The sequence below is a fragment of the Ipomoea nil genome, unplaced genomic scaffold (assembly GCF_001879475.1).
Source record: "Ipomoea nil cultivar Tokyo-kokei standard unplaced genomic scaffold, Asagao_1.1 scaffold1262, whole genome shotgun sequence".
In the NCBI taxonomy this organism is placed as follows: domain Eukaryota; kingdom Viridiplantae; phylum Streptophyta; class Magnoliopsida; order Solanales; family Convolvulaceae; genus Ipomoea; species Ipomoea nil.
In genome coordinates, this window is record NW_017617690.1 from 1733621 (window position 1) to 1751881 (window position 18261).

General features: G+C 35.8%; 2 protein-coding genes and 1 long non-coding RNA gene across 4 annotated transcripts in view; 2 read left to right on the forward strand and 1 right to left on the reverse strand.

Annotated features, from left to right (window-relative positions):
- The first annotated feature begins 207 nt into the window (after positions 1–207).
- LOC109184518 (G-type lectin S-receptor-like serine/threonine-protein kinase At4g27290) overlaps positions 208–18261 on the forward strand; it is a 29012-nt gene continuing 10958 nt past the window's right edge. The window contains exons 1-7 of one of the 2 annotated variants that reach the window (XR_002054804.1): positions 208–1713; positions 1806–1943; positions 2048–2223; positions 2318–2528; positions 2619–2856; positions 2934–3084; positions 3185–3612. Coding sequence is in view for 1 of the 2 variants with exons in the window: in XM_019334529.1 (XP_019190074.1) it covers positions 411–1713; positions 1806–1943; positions 2048–2223; positions 2318–2528; positions 2619–2856; positions 2934–3084; positions 3185–3499 (2532 nt within the window). In the remaining variant the exon portion in view is untranslated. Of the gene's footprint in view, positions 1714–1805; positions 1944–2047; positions 2224–2317; positions 2529–2618; positions 2857–2933; positions 3085–3184; positions 3697–18261 lie in introns of those variants that run through there. The other variant, XM_019334529.1, reaches the window with a different exon arrangement.
- LOC109184457 (receptor-like serine/threonine-protein kinase SD1-7) lies at positions 7986–11235 on the forward strand. The gene is made up of 7 exons (XM_019334458.1): positions 7986–9234; positions 9384–9530; positions 9637–9809; positions 9899–10109; positions 10217–10454; positions 10570–10723; positions 10809–11235. The coding sequence occupies exons 1-7, from the start codon at positions 7986–7988 to the stop codon at positions 11124–11126; spliced, it is 2490 nt and encodes an 829-aa protein (XP_019190003.1). The 3' UTR covers positions 11127–11235.
- On the reverse strand, positions 11662–11831 carry LOC109184521. Its single transcript, XR_002054805.1, has 2 exons — positions 11781–11831; positions 11662–11741 (listed from the first exon to the last, which is right to left on the reverse strand). It is a non-coding gene; the product is annotated as an uncharacterized LOC109184521 (long non-coding RNA).

The window sequence follows — 18261 nt, forward strand, 5'->3', positions numbered from 1 at the left end:
ATAGATCTTCTTCCCTCGATTTTATCCTACGTTATTATAGCTAGGCTCCTACTTTTGACCATTGTCTGATCTCACTGCTCTCTCACTCCTTCCCCAATCTATCACCTTTACAACTCAATTTAGGCAACATTAAAATACTCCATTTCTTTCATTTTACATGTGGGTGTTGATTGCTACCTTGATTAAAATAACATATGGCGATGATAATGGAAGCTTTCCTGCACCGCATCAACAATTATACCAAACCTCACACCCAATCTCCGGTAGCCGCCACCTCTGTAAACCAATATCCGCCGCTCGATCACCATCATTTCCGTCGTTTTTAATACAAATCATTGTTATACTTGCATCATCTTTTCTCCATCTATGGGTGTTGCCCGGGAAAGCTAAGTTGCAGAGAGGAGTCAGTAATGGCGGGTGTTGTAAGTAATAATGGTTGGATTTGGTATGTTGTATTAGCGTTTCTGTGTTTTTTCTGCGATCTTGGAGCGAGCACTGACAGTCTCAGAGGCGGCGAATCGGTAACTCCGAACCGGACATTAGTCTCCGCCGGCGGGAACTTCGCGTTGGGATTCTTCCGCCCCGGGAACTCTTCTTCTTCGTTTCTCGGGATATGGTATAACACCGACAACACCAGTGTGATTTGGGTCGCCAACAGAGAATCCCCACTGCCCCAAGATTCCGAACCCCTTCTCAAGCTCGGGGATGACGGGAATTTGGTGCTTTTTGACGGCGAAGGAAATATAATATGGTCAACGAATATCTCTATCTCCGGCGGCGGATTCGCCGGAAACTCGTCGCTCGCACTATTGCTAGATTCGGGAGATCTTATTGTGAAGCAGGGTGAGAGCACTGTTTGGGAGAGCTTTGATGGCGATAGCGATGCATTAATGCCGGGGATGAAGCTAAAGGTAAACAAGAAAACTGGGAAACGAAACTTAATCAGATCTTGGATAGGCAGTGATGATCCCCGGCCAGGGAAATTCTCGTGGGGAATGGATCCTAAAGGATCTCCCCAGTTTTTGATTTGGAAAGAAGATAAACCTTATTATAGGAGCAATTTGTATCAGGATGGGTTTACTTACAGTAGATACTTTCCCACTCTGGGATATTCTGCATATTATTCTTTTGCCACAGAAAATAATGATGAATATTTCAGCTATGGATATGCTGATACCTCAATTCAAATAAGGTTCATCTTGATCCCAGATGGTCATATTAAGGCACTGTTGAGGCAAAAAAAGAGTGATAAATGGTTGATAAGGTGGCAGGTGCCCGCCACCGATTGTGAATTCTATGCGCGCTGTGGCGCATTTGGGACCTGTGAGCAGAACAATTCAGATTCGGTTTGCTGTTGTTTGACAGGGTTTAAACCGAAATCTCAGAAAGATTGGGATAAGGGGGAGTATGGTGGAGGGTGTGTGAGGAGAAAAGCTCTGCAATGCGATGAGAACGATAGGTTCATGAGGCTTCCCAGGATGAAATGGCCTGACCATTCAACTTCGTTGGGGAATATGACATTCGAGGAATGTGAAATCGCGTGTTCTAGGAACTGCTCTTGCAGTGCTTTTGCTTATGCGAATATCAGTACTGACTCCACTGTCAATTGTTTAAACTGGTTTGGCGATTTGGTCGATTTGACACATAACTATTCAGCTGGTCTTAACGGTTTTGGCCAAGATCTCTATGTTCGTGTTCATGCTTCTGAGCTAGGTAGTACCCTTGAAACTTAATTTACTAGGTAGAGAACGATACTAGGTTGTTTCCTATTTACATTTTCGTCTTTTGATACGATGTTCTTGCAGATGGAAGTGGTGGGAATGAACATTCACCTCACAAAAACAAAGGTCTCGTTGCAATAATAATAGTTGCTTCGGTCTCTGCATTCGTTCTTGTTGCAGTTTCAGCATATATCCTCAACCGGAAATACTTTAGAAGGAAAGGTACAAAGTTACCGTTTTGAATTTCGTATTCCTATCAAGTGATCATAAGGTCATTTTGGTTCACATCGACTCATTTTCTGTTCCTAATTGCTTTGTAAACACAGATTGGGTATGTATGAAGTCGTCTACACATGTTAACTCGATGTCAACTACGCCCCTTGCTGGAAAAGATGATAATATAGAGTTGCTGCAATTCAGCTTGTTTAGAATAATCGATGCTACAAACAACTTTGACGAAGAAAACAAACTTGGAGAGGGTGGTTTTGGCCCCGTGTATAAGGTGACCACTTAATGATAATTGTGTCGAGATGGATATATTGATTTATCTTTATGTTCGAGTAGAAGGTTGTTATAGTGTTGCTATTTCGTTTCAGGGGTTTTTATCGGAGTTTGGGATGGTAGCCATCAAAAGGCTTTCTAAGCGATCGTCTCAAGGTCTGGAGGAGTTCATGAATGAGTTGAAGCTAATTGCGAAACTACAGCATACGAATCTCGTGAGCCTATTGGGTTGCTGCATTGACGATGAAGAGAAAATACTAATCTACGAATACCTGCCGAAGAGAAGCCTAGACACCGTCTTATTTGGTACCTGTTCTAAAACATAATTTCTGAAATTTCATTTGCTGAGTCTCCAGTTTGAATCCCCAATTAACGAAATCACTATGTTTCTCTCAGATGAATTCAAGAAAGATAGTTTGGATTGGAGCACACGGTTTCGGATAATAGAGGGAGTTGCCCAAGGAATTCTTTATCTTCACAAGTACTCTAGACTGAAAGTCATTCATCGGGACTTAAAAGCAAGCAACATTTTACTCGATGAAGGAATGAAGCCCAAAATATCAGACTTTGGAATGGCAAGAATTTTCGGGATTGACCAAACTCAGGCGGAAACAAACCATGTGGTTGGAACATAGTAAGTGTTATTTAAACCCTATTTTTCATCGGAATCAGATTTGTCTCGCTTCTATAACTAATATCTTTTTGCGATAGTGGCTACATTCCACCAGAATATGTGATGCAAGGCCAATTTTCCGAGAAGTCTGATGTGTTCAGTTTTGGAGTGCTATTGTTAGAAATCGTTAGTGGCCAGAAGAACTCTAATTTTTTTCAGACTAAACTTTCGTCCTCCCTTCTAGGATGGGTAGGCATTCTCAGCAACTTCATGATTTGTGTATATAAATTATATGCGGGAGATTAAAAAAAAAAGGCGTTATGGTTTATTTTGGTTTTCTTTGTATTAGGCATGGGAAAACTGGAAAGAGGGACGAGCACTTGAATTTGTCGATCCAGCAATAAGTGAATCATGCGACTCTCTCAAAGTTATAAGGTGCATCGAGGTGGGACTTTTATGCGTCCAAGCAATCCCGACAGATAGACCGACTATGACCGAGGTAGTTCTCATGTTGAGCAATGACCCCGCGGCGCCAATTCCAGCACTTAAAGAGCCCGCATTTGTTTCTAGCAACTCCAATGCCATCGTTTCTACTTCTTATCGAGAGTCGAGTGATTCTTACTCCAGAAACAACGTTACAATCAGTGTTCTCGAGCCTCGATAAAGGATTGGTCGTTCTGTGTAAACGGTTCGTGCCCTCGATGATAGCTCTTGTACTGGTTTGTGACAGGAGTTCATCAACATAGAAAGGCTGCTTGCAATGTGACTTGAATTTCTGTATTGCTGTACATGATATTCTTTTGTGTGATCAACTAGATTCATCCCCTGTGAAGTTTATCAGTCTTGGCTTGTTAGCATTTCTGTGTTGAGCATATAATAAATAAATATTTAAATGTGCAGTTTAACTATCCATTTAAGTTTTAGTTGAATTGATCGAAATACATCTTTTAATTTGGTATAAGGTCAACTTCATGTAAGATATCACGAGGGGCATGAGGGGATTCGAAAAGAGACTACGGTCATTTTTGACGGATTGTGAGGAGACGTGTTAAACATATTTCCACTTAGTCTTGCGATTATTAATTTTTCACTCAAATTAGATCATTTGTTAGTTTACTATAAAATCAGTGTTAAATACGACGACAACAAAGTCCAATTCTAACGTCTACAAGGTGAAAAATGGCCTAGAAAACAAAACTATTGCGCAGAGTGGATGGTCACCACATGAGTGTCACCATGACCTCTGGAACCTACGAGCTGTGATGAAAACTCACGGTGGAAATCAGGGTGTGAGGTATATCGTGACCACACACCCAGAATTTTGGCGTGAATTTGAGAGTATAAATAGACCAAGGTAATTATTTTTAGAGAACTTTTCATTTTCCAATCTCTCAAGAAAATCTCTCAAGCATTTCCTTTTTGTAATCAATCAACATTTGATGAAGCTAAGATTTGAAAATCAATTGAACTTGTAATCAATTCCAATTGCAATTTCTAATTTGCTCTTGTACTGTATTGTTCTTCACCAAAACTAAGACTTTCTTTTTTCTTTTGCATTTTTTTTCTTCCAATTGTGATTGCAATGTCTCTTTTTTCAATTGATGATTCCATTTACATTCATAACATGAATAGTCACTTAGGGATTGGATTAAGTTATCTTTTTTGATTGATTTTATGTGATTGAATTGAACTATGAGTTAGTGGAATGGCTCGATGATGACTCTAGTTGTGAGCTTGATGATTTGTGTTGACTCTTGTAAGGTTGTGATCACAATCATACAAGAAGAACATAGATAAAATATTGTTACTATGAGAATAGAGAAACACCATAGCCACACCCCTCACTAGTCCAACTTCTTTTGGGAAAAGGAGCTTGGAAGGAAACATGAACACCACGTATTTGATGAATTGCTTCAATTGACTTGAGTCACCATGCGAGTGGGGCTGCATCCCAATTAAGTGTCTAATGTTCACGGAAATGACATTGACATTTCGTAGCGTCTTTTTCTCTAGTTTCCTTGTCAAGGCATTGCATGAGCTATATATCACCAAGGATACACTATAGCACCTATTCAAAAATGACCTAAGCTAGTCCAAACGCTTAGTTTTATTGCTTATTAATTGTCTTAGTTAATTGTTTTACCATTGCACTTTGAACATAGTTGTCTCTTGATATTCTGCAACTCGCTCAATCTTAAATTATCTTCCAAACACTTTACACTCTTTTGTTTAGCCATTTACTATTCAACACCCTTTTGGTTCACTTATTGCGACGATATCCAGTGTGAGAAATGAGGATACACTCACACACACTTTATTCCATCACCACTTTTACACAACTCTCAAGGCCAAATTACAATATGTTATGAACATGATTCTCTATTACAAACTCCGATTTAGAAATTCGGGACTTAGGATATAAGTTTTAAGAGTTAATTCCACCAAAGGTCTTTTGTCTTTGGTGACAATTCCAAATTTAGTCCCAGACTATCGTTTTTGTCATTTAACATCCCATACTATTATTTTTTGGACACTTTTAGTTCATCTCATGACTTTTCCTATTTTTAGGAAGGACATTTTTGTCTTTTCATATTTTTCTTTTGTTATTTTTCGGGTTTGAACCGGTTTAATCGGTTTAGAACTTTAGGTAACTTCTGATTTTTAGTAACTATATTTTTCAATCGATTTTTAGTAAAGTTCTAAACCAATTAAACCGATTGAAACTTGAAAAATAACAAATGAAAAATATGAAGAGACAAAAATGCCCTTACTAAAAATAGAAAAAATAATGGGAATGACTAAAAGTGTCCAAAAAATAATAGTCATAGGATGTTAAATGAAAAAAACGATAGTTTGGAACTAAATTTGAAATTGTTAACAAAGACAAGGGACTTTTAGTGGAATTAACTGTAAGTTTTAACAATTTAAACTACAAAAATCTTAAAATAGAAGAGTTTATAGAAATTTATGAAAGTCTTATTGACTATACCATAATTGCACGTATAATTTACTAATGAATTGTAAATTCGATTTCTGTAAATTACTTCTAATGAAGCACCACGAATATATTACTCAAAACTGAGTTGTAAATTAAAGGTGAAAGTTCGTTTGCCAAGGAGACGAGTTTAAATGGATTTATCCGCCTTTTTTGTTATCTTTACAGTCAAACAATAGTCAAAGAAGTACGATGAAGGAATGAACATGGAACATAGGACAAGAATATACGTTAATTTCGGGGTAAAGAGGAGTGGACCAATAAGCTGCCAAAGTTAGTTGAGTGGTCTTAGGGAGATTGAGTTGTTATACCATGGACCAAGATCCACTTTACAAGGTGTACCTTAATCTTAAGCAATATATAAATTGTGTATTTTTGTATTAAAATTATGAAATTTTAAAATATAAATTGTATTTTTAAGGCAAAATACATAATAACTGTGGAATTGATTTGTAACTATAATACATGATCATCAAATTCTAATTTGTTAATAATGTGTAACTGATATTTAAAAAGAATGTGTGAATACAAAATAAGGTAATCAATTACATACATGTTAACATTGTGCGTTCATAGTATACAAAATGTGAATTTTTATAAAGTAAATTATGAAGGGTGAACATTTGGACTTGGATCCACCTTGCAAGGTGCAAGGTGGACCCGGATATACAAAATAATTTGTGAGAGATATTGATGTTGTGCATTGCTAGCAAGAGCAGAACATTATAACTTAAAATAAATTATAAATTCTAAAATAAACTTTACCAAACAGTAACTGCTCGCTAAGACAACGCTCTGGTCGGGTGGCGGGTGGATTGGTTTGAGTTCCCCCGGACTATGTGGCTCGCAATGACTGTATGGGATCAACTCACCAATTGAATTAAAAATTGATTACGTCTATAATGTGAGACATGTTCCTCCCGGGGCCTTAGGCCCTTTTTCCTACCCAAAAAAAAAATAATGTGAGACATGTTCAAGGAAAATTTAAGGAAAGATTCCCTCTTTCTCAAATGACATAATAACATCCTCCGTCACGGGCCCCTATACCCCAATATTAACATATATATCGTTGTCCTATGCACTTTCCTTAATCGTACTTGTTTGACCATTGTTTCATCACTTTAAAGAAAAGATAACTAAAAAAGCGCATAAATCCATTTAAACTTGTCTCCTTCGCCAACCAAGTTCACCTTTGCCAACTCAATAAATTGAATAATGTATTCTAGGTGCTTCATTAAAGTAATTTACAATTCATTAATAAATTATTATATTTGCATTTAAGATTCATCACATGGGGATTTATTTATTTATTTATTTATTATTATTATTTTAATATTTAAGTTGATCAAATCGATTTACATTTTATGATCTTGTTGAACGAGTGGATTTAATCCTTTATAGGCTTTTACCTTGACTTCAATATCACTTGTTACGATTAAGCGATTATCACTATCCAAAAATTATAGTTCGCAGCGAATGCTCTGTTATATTTTCGAAAAACAAAGTATTGGATTTAGCTATTCACCGACCAACTAGAAACATAAGGTAAATGATCTGTTTGGTAACATAGTTAACTTATCAGCCAATTTTAACTTGTTTAACCATTATTAGCTATTTGACTTGGTTAAAGAGTCAATATGAGTGTTTGATTAATTAGTTTTTTGTAATATCCTAGTGCTCCAAAACAGTTTTTTTGAAAAACTTTTTAAGAATGTCATTTTATATGTAATCAGCTATTAGCTAACAACTAATTTACCAAACATTTTTCTACCATCAACTAATGTTAACAACTACGGAGTATTTACCAAATACCCAAAAAAAATCTACTTACCAAACACTCCCAAAATCTACTTCCAAAGAATGATCGTGGACTTCCAGTAAATCAAAGATTCATCACACGGGAAATGAATAATCTATACCAAACCAAACAACGACCCAACTCCGGCAGCCGCGCCACCTTGACCCTGCAATTTCCGACGCTCACCATCTTCAACAAGCTCTGATGAATCATGTAAAACCCAACCCTTTTTCGCATATAGTTCTTTGACAGACTTGATTCTAGTCTCTTCCACTTTGCGAGCAGTGCGTAATGGAATGTGTTTGTGGCATTTTGTATGTTTTATTAGTCTTTCTGTGTTTTTTCTGTAATCTTGGAATGAGCAGCTATATTCTCAGGGCCGGCGAGCCGGTGACTCCAAACCGGACCTTATTCTCCGCCGGCGGGGAATTCGAGTTAGGATTCTTCCGCCCCGGGAACTCTTCTTCTTCCCCTTCCTTTCTCGGGATATGGTACACCCCAAGCCCCCTCAACGACAGCGTGATTTGGGTCGCAAACAGAGAATCTCCGCTTCCTCATCACGATTCTGAGCCCCTTTTCAAGCTCGGCGATGATGGGAATTTGCAGATTTTGGACGGCCGGAGAAATATCATATGGTCAACAAATGTCTCCGGCGCCGGAAACCCCGTAGAGGCTTATCTGCAGAACAACGGAAACCTCATTCTGAAGCAGGGTGATAGCCCAGTTTGGGAGAGCTTTGACGACGCCGGCGACACATTAATGCCGGAGATGAAACTTATGGTAAACACAAAAACCAAAAAACAAAACATCATCAGATCTTGGACTAGTATTAACAATCCCCGACCAGGGAAATTCTCCTGGGGAATGGATCCAAAGGGATCTCTGCAATTTTTCATTTGGAAAGAAAACAGACCTTATTACAGAAGCAATTTATACCAAGATGGGTTTGCTAAAACTATGCACTTTTCAGGATTAGGACACACCACAACCTACACTTTCGCTGCAGAAAATAACGAAGTTTATTTCCGCTATGTCTGTGATAATCCCTCAATTCAAATGAGGTTTGTCTTAACCCCAGATGGGTATATTGAGACAATGTTGAAGAACACTACTAAAACTGACAAATGGCGCATACCATGGAAGGTGCCAACCAATCCTTGTGAGCTTTATGCTCGCTGTGGATCATTCGGAAGCTGTGAGAAAACTGGGTTTTCAACCTCCATTTGCAGGTGTTTGGAAGGGTTTAAGCCGAAATCGCAGAGGGAATGGGAGAATGGGAATTACAGTGCAGGGTGTGAGAGGAAGAGGGAGTTCAGGTGTCATAATAAGGATGATGACAAGTTCAAGAAGTTGCAGAAGATGAAATGGCCAGATTACTCAGTTTCTTTGGGGAATATGGCAATTGAGGAATGTGAAGAACAGTGTTATAGCAACTGCTCCTGCACCGCTTTCGCCTACGCCAATATCAGTGAACACCATCCTCCCAATTGCTTAAACTGGTTCGGCGATTTGGTTGATTTAACATACAACTATTCTGTTGGTGTTAATGGTTTCGGCCAAGATCTCTATGTTCGTGTTCATTCCTCCGAGCTAGGTACCGAAACATGTAAACTACGGTTAGAATTAAGCGTTTACCACTATAGAGACTGGGTGTTGGAATTGGCCCTTCAGGCCTCGGCCCAGCAATAACTGCTATTGCATCCTTAAAAGATGTTGTTTCTATATCATATCTTTTCTTTAATGATGTTCATGCAGATAATGGAAGCAGTGGAAATGGAGATTCAGATCATGACAAACACAAAGATCATTATCTTGTTGCAAAAATTGTTGGTCCAGTCTCTGGATTCATTCTTGTTTGTGTTTTGGTGTATATCCTCAAACGAAAATGCTTCAAAAGCAAAGGTACATGTTCTGAGTATATTTCTCATTCCTAGCTATAAACTAATATTAAACAGGATTAATAAGTTGGTTCATATCATCTTACAATTATCTGTGTGAATATATACAGCAGATTGGCTATGTAAAAGCTCTGCAGTGGATAACTCATTATCAACTTCACCCCTCGTTGGAAACGACGATGTAGAGTTGGTGCAGTTCAGCTTGCAGAGAATAATTGATGCTACGAATAACTTCGACAGAGCAAACAAACTTGGAGAGGGCGGTTTTGGCCCGGTGTATAAGGTGACCAGACTGACCACTTCATTATACACTGATTTTTGTTTATGTTTGAGCAGAATTTGGTTATATATAATCTTGGTAAGTTGTTTCAGGGGTTCTTATCAGAATTCGGGATGGTAGCCATTAAAAGGCTATCGAAGCGATCATCGCAAGGTCTGGAGGAGTTCATGAACGAGCTGAAGCTGATTGCCAAGCTACAGCATACAAATCTTGTGAGCTTGTTGGGTTACTGCACTGAGGATGAAGAGAAAATACTAATCTATGAGTACCTTCCCAAAAGAAGCCTTGATAAATTCTTATTTGGTACATTTGAATTGTGATCCTTTTCACTTACTGCAATCTAGCTTGGATTTATCATATCCCCACTTATAATCCCTCATTAATCTATAAAAGCACTTTTGTTATCACAGATCCATTGGAGAAACATCATTTGGATTGGAGCACACGAGCGCAGATAATAGAAGGAATTGCTCAAGGAATTCTATATCTTCACAAGTATTCTCGACTGAAAGTCATTCATAGGGACCTAAAAGCGAGCAACATTTTACTTTGTGAAACGATGAAACCCAAGATATCAGACTTTGGAATGGCAAGGATTTTTGGACTTGACCAGACTCAAGCGGAAACAAATCACGTGGTTGGAACATAGTAAGTGTAGCCAGAATCCACTCTCGGTCGATCAATGTTTTATTTACTTTATATATAACTTTATAAGTTCAAATCATATAACTAATGTATATTCATTTTTTTTTTTTTTGTCTAGTGGTTACATTCCACCAGAATATGTATTGCGCGGTCAATTTTCTGAGAAATCTGATGTGTTCAGCTTTGGAGTGCTGCTGTTAGAAATTGTTAGCGGACAGAAGAACTCTGAATTTTTTCATCAGACTCAACTTTCAGACACCTTACTAGGATGGGTAGGCAATTTCACAACTTCATGAAGTTATAAGCAAAGGAAAAAAGACATAATGGTTTCGTTTCTTTCATTTTTCTTTGCATTAGGCATGGGTAAACTGGAAAGAGGGAAGACCACTTGAATTTGTCGATCCAGCAATAAGAGAATCATGTGACTCTCTCAAAGCTATAAGGTGCATCGAGGTGGGACTTTTATGTGTTCAAACAATTCCAACAGACAGACCAACAATGTCTAATGTAGTTCGATTGTTGTGCACCGACCACGCAACACCAATTCCACCACTAAAAGAGCCTGCATTTGTCACTAGCCATTCCAATACCAATGTTGGTTCTATTTCTCATCGAGTGGTAAGTGATTCATATTCCCAAAATGAGATTACAATTAGTGTTCTTGAGTCACGATAACATTATTCATCATTTTGTGCAAATGATTCATGTCATCCATTGATGTGCTCTTGTACATAATTTTATCAAGCCTTTCTTTATAAATTATTAATGATACCTATAAGTCAAATTGCTAACACAATTTACTATTCTCTGATTACCATTTACTAAACATAGCCACTGTCAAATTAATCAACCAGGTTTCTTTTCTCTCTGACATGCATTTTACTTTAAGAATTTGTGGATATGGACAGAAGTAACCTAATTATATATTATTGTTGTATACAAGTGTATTCTATATTTCAGTTTTACAACATTTAATATTAAATTTTAAAATTTTCTATATTGTCGATCCTCAGTGGAGGCGATTATGATGTCATTTGATGTAATAGGTTGTATACGTGGGTGTCTCCCTTCCCTTATAAATAAATAAAAGATGGATAACATTTTTGTAAATATGTATTAAGTTTTTTACGCACCAATTTTAGAGAAAATTCACATTATTTTAGACTAAATACACATTAGTTTGACTTTCTTTTGAAGTATTGTTTTAGAGTAAATATGCCCAATCGAAACACTTGTTTTAATTCAAATTCCAATCTTCTTGGCCTAAATAGACATGATTACATGAACAAACTAGAAGTTTTTTTTTTTTTTTTTTTTTTGAATGCGAACAAACTAGAAGTTTAAATGCACTTTGTTTTACGATAAATACACATAGGTTAATTGTGTGTATATATTGGTAGTATAAACCAAAGTTATTGATAAAAATGAAGTTATGAATTGTGATAGATGGTGCCATGGCCCATGGGAGACCATTTTTATTGATAAGTTTTGGCCCAAGGAAGGTTTTATTTTATTTTATTTATTTATTTTTTTTTTTGGCTAAGAAGAAAGGATAAATTGTTAAATTAAGGGGGTGTAGCTTGTAGGATTCAAACTTGCACCCTATGGGATAACAATATAAGCACTAATTATTCAAGTCACTCAAGATATTATGTATTAAAATGTATGATGCTCTATTTACTCGTGTGAAGACCACTAGCATTCAGGTAGTGGGGGACACATGTATACCCAAGAATGAAGAAAAATTAGAGCGATACATTTATCAAGCATGTGGATGGGTCTTTACACTATAAATAGCCACCCTTATTTCATCTTAAGACATGACCCCTTGGACCATTACAACACTCATAGCTTACTGACTTGTGGTCCTAATCTTCAACCCATACACCAGGGTTGATTATTAGCACCAACATTATCATTTCTAGTCCACGATTTGGACTATAGATTGTATTATTTATTTATTAGTTGGGCCGTTATTTTGGCCCAGTATCTCGAGCTTTGTACATACATTTTAGGTCTAGTGCCCGAACAATAATATACTATTTTTCAACCCTAATTTGGTACTTTCATACCCGATTTGTGGTAAATCCGGTCCCAACAAAATTATCAAAATGATATACTAAAATTATAACTAAAGTAATTGTTAAATTTAGCACATCACTATTACGCAAAAGGAAAGTATCATCCTCACTATCTTAGATCATTACCAATTTGGTCTCACATAAAAATTGTCATTTTGTGTTAGTAAATTCATGTATCATTTGGACAAATTTGTTAACAAGCCACAAATATTCGTTTACTGGATGAGAAACATCATTTAAAGCTTGCTTTCAACAATAGGGTTATGGTTTGGTTCTTGAATTTCCCGAACATGGGGGTTTAGATTTGAATTGAGTTTCATATGAAGAGAAGTGTACATTTTGGTGATTATGAATTTTTTTTTTAATAGGAATAAGGGTCAAATAGGCCACTCAACTGTACACCAAACTACAATTAGGCCATCAAACTAAAAAACAATGCAATTGGATCCCTGAACAACACAAAGTAATGCAATTAGGTCCAAAATGACCTGTTTACCGGGAAGAACGGCTTACCGATTTTAAGAATAATTTAAAATAAAATAATTAATTAAAATTAAAATTTAAATTAAAAAAAAAAAAAAAAACCTAATCTACTGGATTCGTCTCCATGGCCGGAACCTTCGTCTCCAGCCATGGAGACGAAGGGAGAAACTCCATGGCCGGAGACCACCGGCCATGGATCGGAGACGAAACTCCATGGCCGGAGACCACCGACCATGGAGATGAAACTCCATGGCCAGGAGGTCCCTTCGTCTCCATGGCTGGAGACGAACCTCCGACGGTAGATTAGGTTTTTTTAAAATTTTTTTTTTATTTTTAATTAATTATTTTATTTTAAATTATTTTTGAAATCAGTAACCTGTTCTTCCAGATAAACAGGTTATTTTGGACCTAATTGCATGATTTTGTGTTGTTCAGGGACTCAATTACATTATTTTTGAGTTGAGTGGCCTATTTGATCCTTATTCCTTTTTAATATATACCTAAATATTTTCTAACTTTTTTTTTTTTTTTTTTTTTTAAATATAGCCCCTAATTTTAAAAGACAACCCTAAAAGGCTAAAGTAACGTAAACTTTACTTTTGACCATTTCATAATGCATCGAATCCAAATTGTGGAATATTGGCTCATTTCAATTCAAAGTCATTTGTCCCTCATCAACTTGGGTCCTTAAGCGTTTGCGGAACGAAAGGGGTGAAAAAAGTTTTTACATTTTTTAATGGTAACATTCTATGGGGTTTCAAAATTACTATTAAAAAAAATCAAATTTATCAGTGAAAAATTTGTAAGTAAATTAATAATACTGTTTGGTTCAAATACTATAATCAGAATCATAATTAAAATCAAATACTTGGTAATTATAATGAATTTTGGGAAAAAAAATTACTTTGTTTTGTAGTTTCATCAGGATATGATACTTGAGCATGCAGTGACCCAAACTAAACATGCTTAGGGTTGGCTATGACGTTAAAGATTTGGAAAATGATTATTTCTCCATTTTCTTTAATCCCTTAGCAGTAGGGATGGCAACGAGGCGGGGGCGGGGAGTATACTCCCCGTCCCCGTTCCCGAAACTCCGACCCCGTCCTCATCTCCAACGGGAAATTGAAAATAGTCCACATTCCCGTTTCTGAGGGGAATTAACCGGGAACAGAGAATTCCCGTTACCGGTCAACTCTTAGTCAAAAAATTTAAATTACTATAATTTTTAATTTTAAAAACTAAAAATTTATATCATAATTTGAAAAATTAATATATATATATATATATATATATATATATATATATATATATATATATATATATATATATATATATATAATTATTCGTGGACGGGGTGGGGCGGGAATGGGTATCCACGTCCCCGTCCCCGTCCCCATTCCCGCGAGAAATTTCAAATATTCTCCCTCATCGTCCCCGATCTCCGAAATTTTTTCCCGTCCCCGTCCCCGTCCCCATTCCCTTTGAGGACGGAAATCCCCAATGAGAACGGGGCACATTGTCATCCCTACTTAGCACCCCTTCTTGATGTTATTAACTTAAAGGCATTAAATTAAAAAAAAAAATTGATTAGTCAAAACATTTTTATTCAAATCATTCCTTAAGTCGAGCCGTATAAAAAATTCAGTGAAAATGAGGGGGTGTATATATAGCATGATTCTAAAGATTTTGTGTTAGCCTTGAAAAGTATTCTTATTGGTTTATAAGTACTGCTAAGGTATTAAAAAAAAATTAAAAACTTTATTGGATTATAACTATTTATTTTAACTTCTAAATATATTTATATGAAAATGACTTAAAATAAGATTTATTCAAACCTTATTATTAATTACTGGATAGCAACTTCTATGTGTCAACATAGACTAATCATTAATAGACTACACTTATTTATTTATTTATTTTTACACGTAAAAAATATATTAAAATTTGCTGTAACAACGGTTGGGTAACTCCAGCAAAAATTTATCGAATAGTTAACTTACTAACTACAAATTTTTAAGTTTCACTCACCCTTCCCCAAAGCTCACGTCTTTATGTCTTCTATATTAATAGTACTTCGTAATAAAATAAGTAATATAACAAGGTATAGATTCTTTCCGTACAATAATAAAATTTGTACACTTAGTTAATCAATTTAATCTGAAAAAGGGAAGACGTGCTAGACTTTGGGTCTATATTAAGTCATGTCTTATAATAGCAGTTCATTAATCATTAATTTAATTCGAAAAAGGGAAGACTTGATAGACTTTGGGTCTATGTAAATCATGTCTTCCACTCTTGGAATTATATATATATATATATATATATATATATATATATATATATATATAGGAAAAATGGCACTTTTTCCCCTGAGTTATATACCTATAGCATTTTTTCCCCCTAAATTATTGAAGTGGCTGTTTTTTCCCTTGAAATGTTAAATGGACATATTTACCCTTAAACTAAATATTTAATTTATTTTTTTTCTCCAACAAATTATGACCATAATTTGGTTCAAACTAAACAAACACTATAGCAACCAAACCGAAATATTCCAATTACAATTTAGAATCGAAATTCGATATTTAGAGTTTATTAAAATCGTGAACCGGAACAGACGGTTCATGTTCCGAACTGAAAAAATAAAATACATTTATTGTTGAATTTAGACTATTTTAAAATAAAAAATAAAATTTTAAAATAAAGACGGTTCAAAATCGCGAATCAGATCCGGAACCGCCGGTTAACGGTTTAAGATTCAATTTTTTGATACATAATTTTAATAAATTGACATTTAAATATTGGGTTCTAGATCTGAATTATAACCGTAAACTATTAATTCGATTGCTTTAGTATCCGGTTCAATTCAAACCGAACCATGATCATCCCTACGTATACGCAATAATTTGTTGGAGTAGTAAAATAAATAAAATGTTTACTTTAAGGGTATAAATGTCAATTTAATATATCAGGGGGGAAAAAGCACCACTTTTAGAATAATTGAGGGGGCTAATGTGCTTACCTAAATAATTGAAGGGGAAAAAGTGCTATAAGTATATAACTCAGGGGTAAAAAGTGCCATTTTCCCTATATATATATATATATATATATATATATATATATATATATATATATATATATATATATATATATATATATATATAGGCTTTGGATCTGGTGCACCCCTCTAATAGATGAGCCCATGAGGCCTAATAATACGCATTGATTAGATTCCCATCTATGGTTGAGATTAAAAGAAATATTTTCAGTTATTATCTATGGTAAGGTTAGATTAGTAATTTGGTTAGCTGATTTAATTAATGAATTAATTTAAAAGGAATATGAATCATCTTTTGATGCTTTTGAGGATGGAAATTAATAGATTCTATTAATAAAAAGATTAGATAACATATTTAACGTGAACAAGCTGGTGATGGTAGGAGCAGCAAGTTAGGACTTTCAGCAAATGGACATTGGCAATCACGGTAAGTGCATATACACAGCATAGTCTGTGCGTTTTCTGGTTTTTCCGGTAATGGTTGAGATGTGAAAAGGTCTGGGGGTGGTCGTTAGCATGCGTTCACACCCCGTGTGCGTACGGGTACACCTGCCTGTGCGTACATATATACTTCCACCGAGCTGTTTATGTGTTGTTTTTGCTTTGCCTTGTACTGCTCAGTGCATGTGTACTTTTTTGTCCGTGCATATTAGGTTGTTTTTTGTTTTCATCCGTGCATACTTCGTGTCGGTGCATATGCTGGTTTTTGTATAATGCTTATAACATATACGCCGTTCTACCTTACAAAAAACCTGCTTTGTGTCCGTGATTTTGGTATTCTTTTGGTTTGTACCAATAAGTGCTTGAACGGTTCGAGTCTGTGCGTATGGTCGTTTTGAATATTGCTTATCAACTGGACGATGAAGGGGGGTGTCCGAGATTGGAACGTTGCATTTTTTTTTTATTAACAGGAGTTAGCATTTTAAGAAACGGGTCTGTGCATAATTCAATCTTTATATATATATATATATATATATATATATATATATATATATATATATATATATATTACATGTAAAAACGCACAAATCTTGGGGCCTATGCACATACAATAATTTAAAATGCACGGACTACATAATACACTACATACTATAAATGCACGGACTGCATATGTGTGTTATGCACATTTCCATCTACTTATGCAAATTTCAAAATTTAAATAACCATGCATTAACCAAAAAGCTGGGTAATGAACGGTAATAGCAAATTGACCATAGAAATAATGCGTAATACCAAATTGGTCATCGCGAGGGCAAATTCACTTATATATATTATATACATGTATATACGCACAAACCGTTGTGGACCAATGCATAGACAACAAATTATAATAATATATGAATTAGTACACCTAAAAAAAAAGTGCATGTATGGAATGCGTTGTAGACGAAAGGTACGTGCATAGTTGCGCACTGGATATCATGTGCGAAAGGCAGTGTAAAATAGACGAATAATATTTCATATTTAAGTTTTATCGCACTGTTAATAAGAAAACTCGAAATGACATATGGTCCAAGTCCGAAGCAATACATAAATACAAACAAAAACGTAGAGTTGGGGGTAGAATAATAATACTAAATATAATAAAGGTGTTCAACGAGACGAGTCAGTTGCCCTCATGGCGGAGTTGAAATTCATTCGGCGATGGGTGTTGTTTTGAAACAGCAGGATATCATACATATATCGTGTGCGTAAGGCACGCAAGGCACGTGCGTCACCTCCGCAAAAACCACAATCCCATGAAGCATAGGGCTGTCCAATATAAACTAGTGCCAATTAGATTGTACATTACACTTTAACCTGCACAAAGGAACATATTGCTATGCACAAACCTATGCCACCGATTACGTAAGCTCAAAAAATCCAAAAAACAACAAAAAATAAACACACAAACAACCAATACACGTGGTGGAACACACATACGTACATAACCGAAATAAAATCAACAGTAACAAACCTGACACACCTTACCCCTAACATGCACAGAGTAACAACTACAACGCACCAACCACCCCACCCAAGCTAGGACCTTTTTTCTACTTGCAGAAAGAACAGCATAAGTATACAACAAAAATGCAGGGCACATTCAACACCACAAAATGTCAAGATTCACCTATTTTTTTCTTCACCCTTTTAAAACCACAGCGAATGTGGACATGAAACAATAAAATCAACAATAATGAGAGAA

What these genes read in the sequence shown, in the direction of transcription:
- LOC109184457 (XM_019334458.1), top strand. Translation starts at nt 7,986, where the DNA reads ATGAGCAGCTATATTCTCAGGGCCGGCGAGCCGGTGACTCCAAACCGG. An exon ending in AAAATGCTTCAAAAGCAAAG is followed by an intron (nt 9,531 to 9,636) that starts GTACATGTTCTG and finishes GAATATATACAG; the next exon opens with CAGATTGGCTATGTAAAAGC. An exon ending in CAGACACCTTACTAGGATGG is followed by an intron (nt 10,724 to 10,808) that starts GTAGGCAATTTC and finishes TCTTTGCATTAG; the next exon opens with GCATGGGTAAACTGGAAAGA.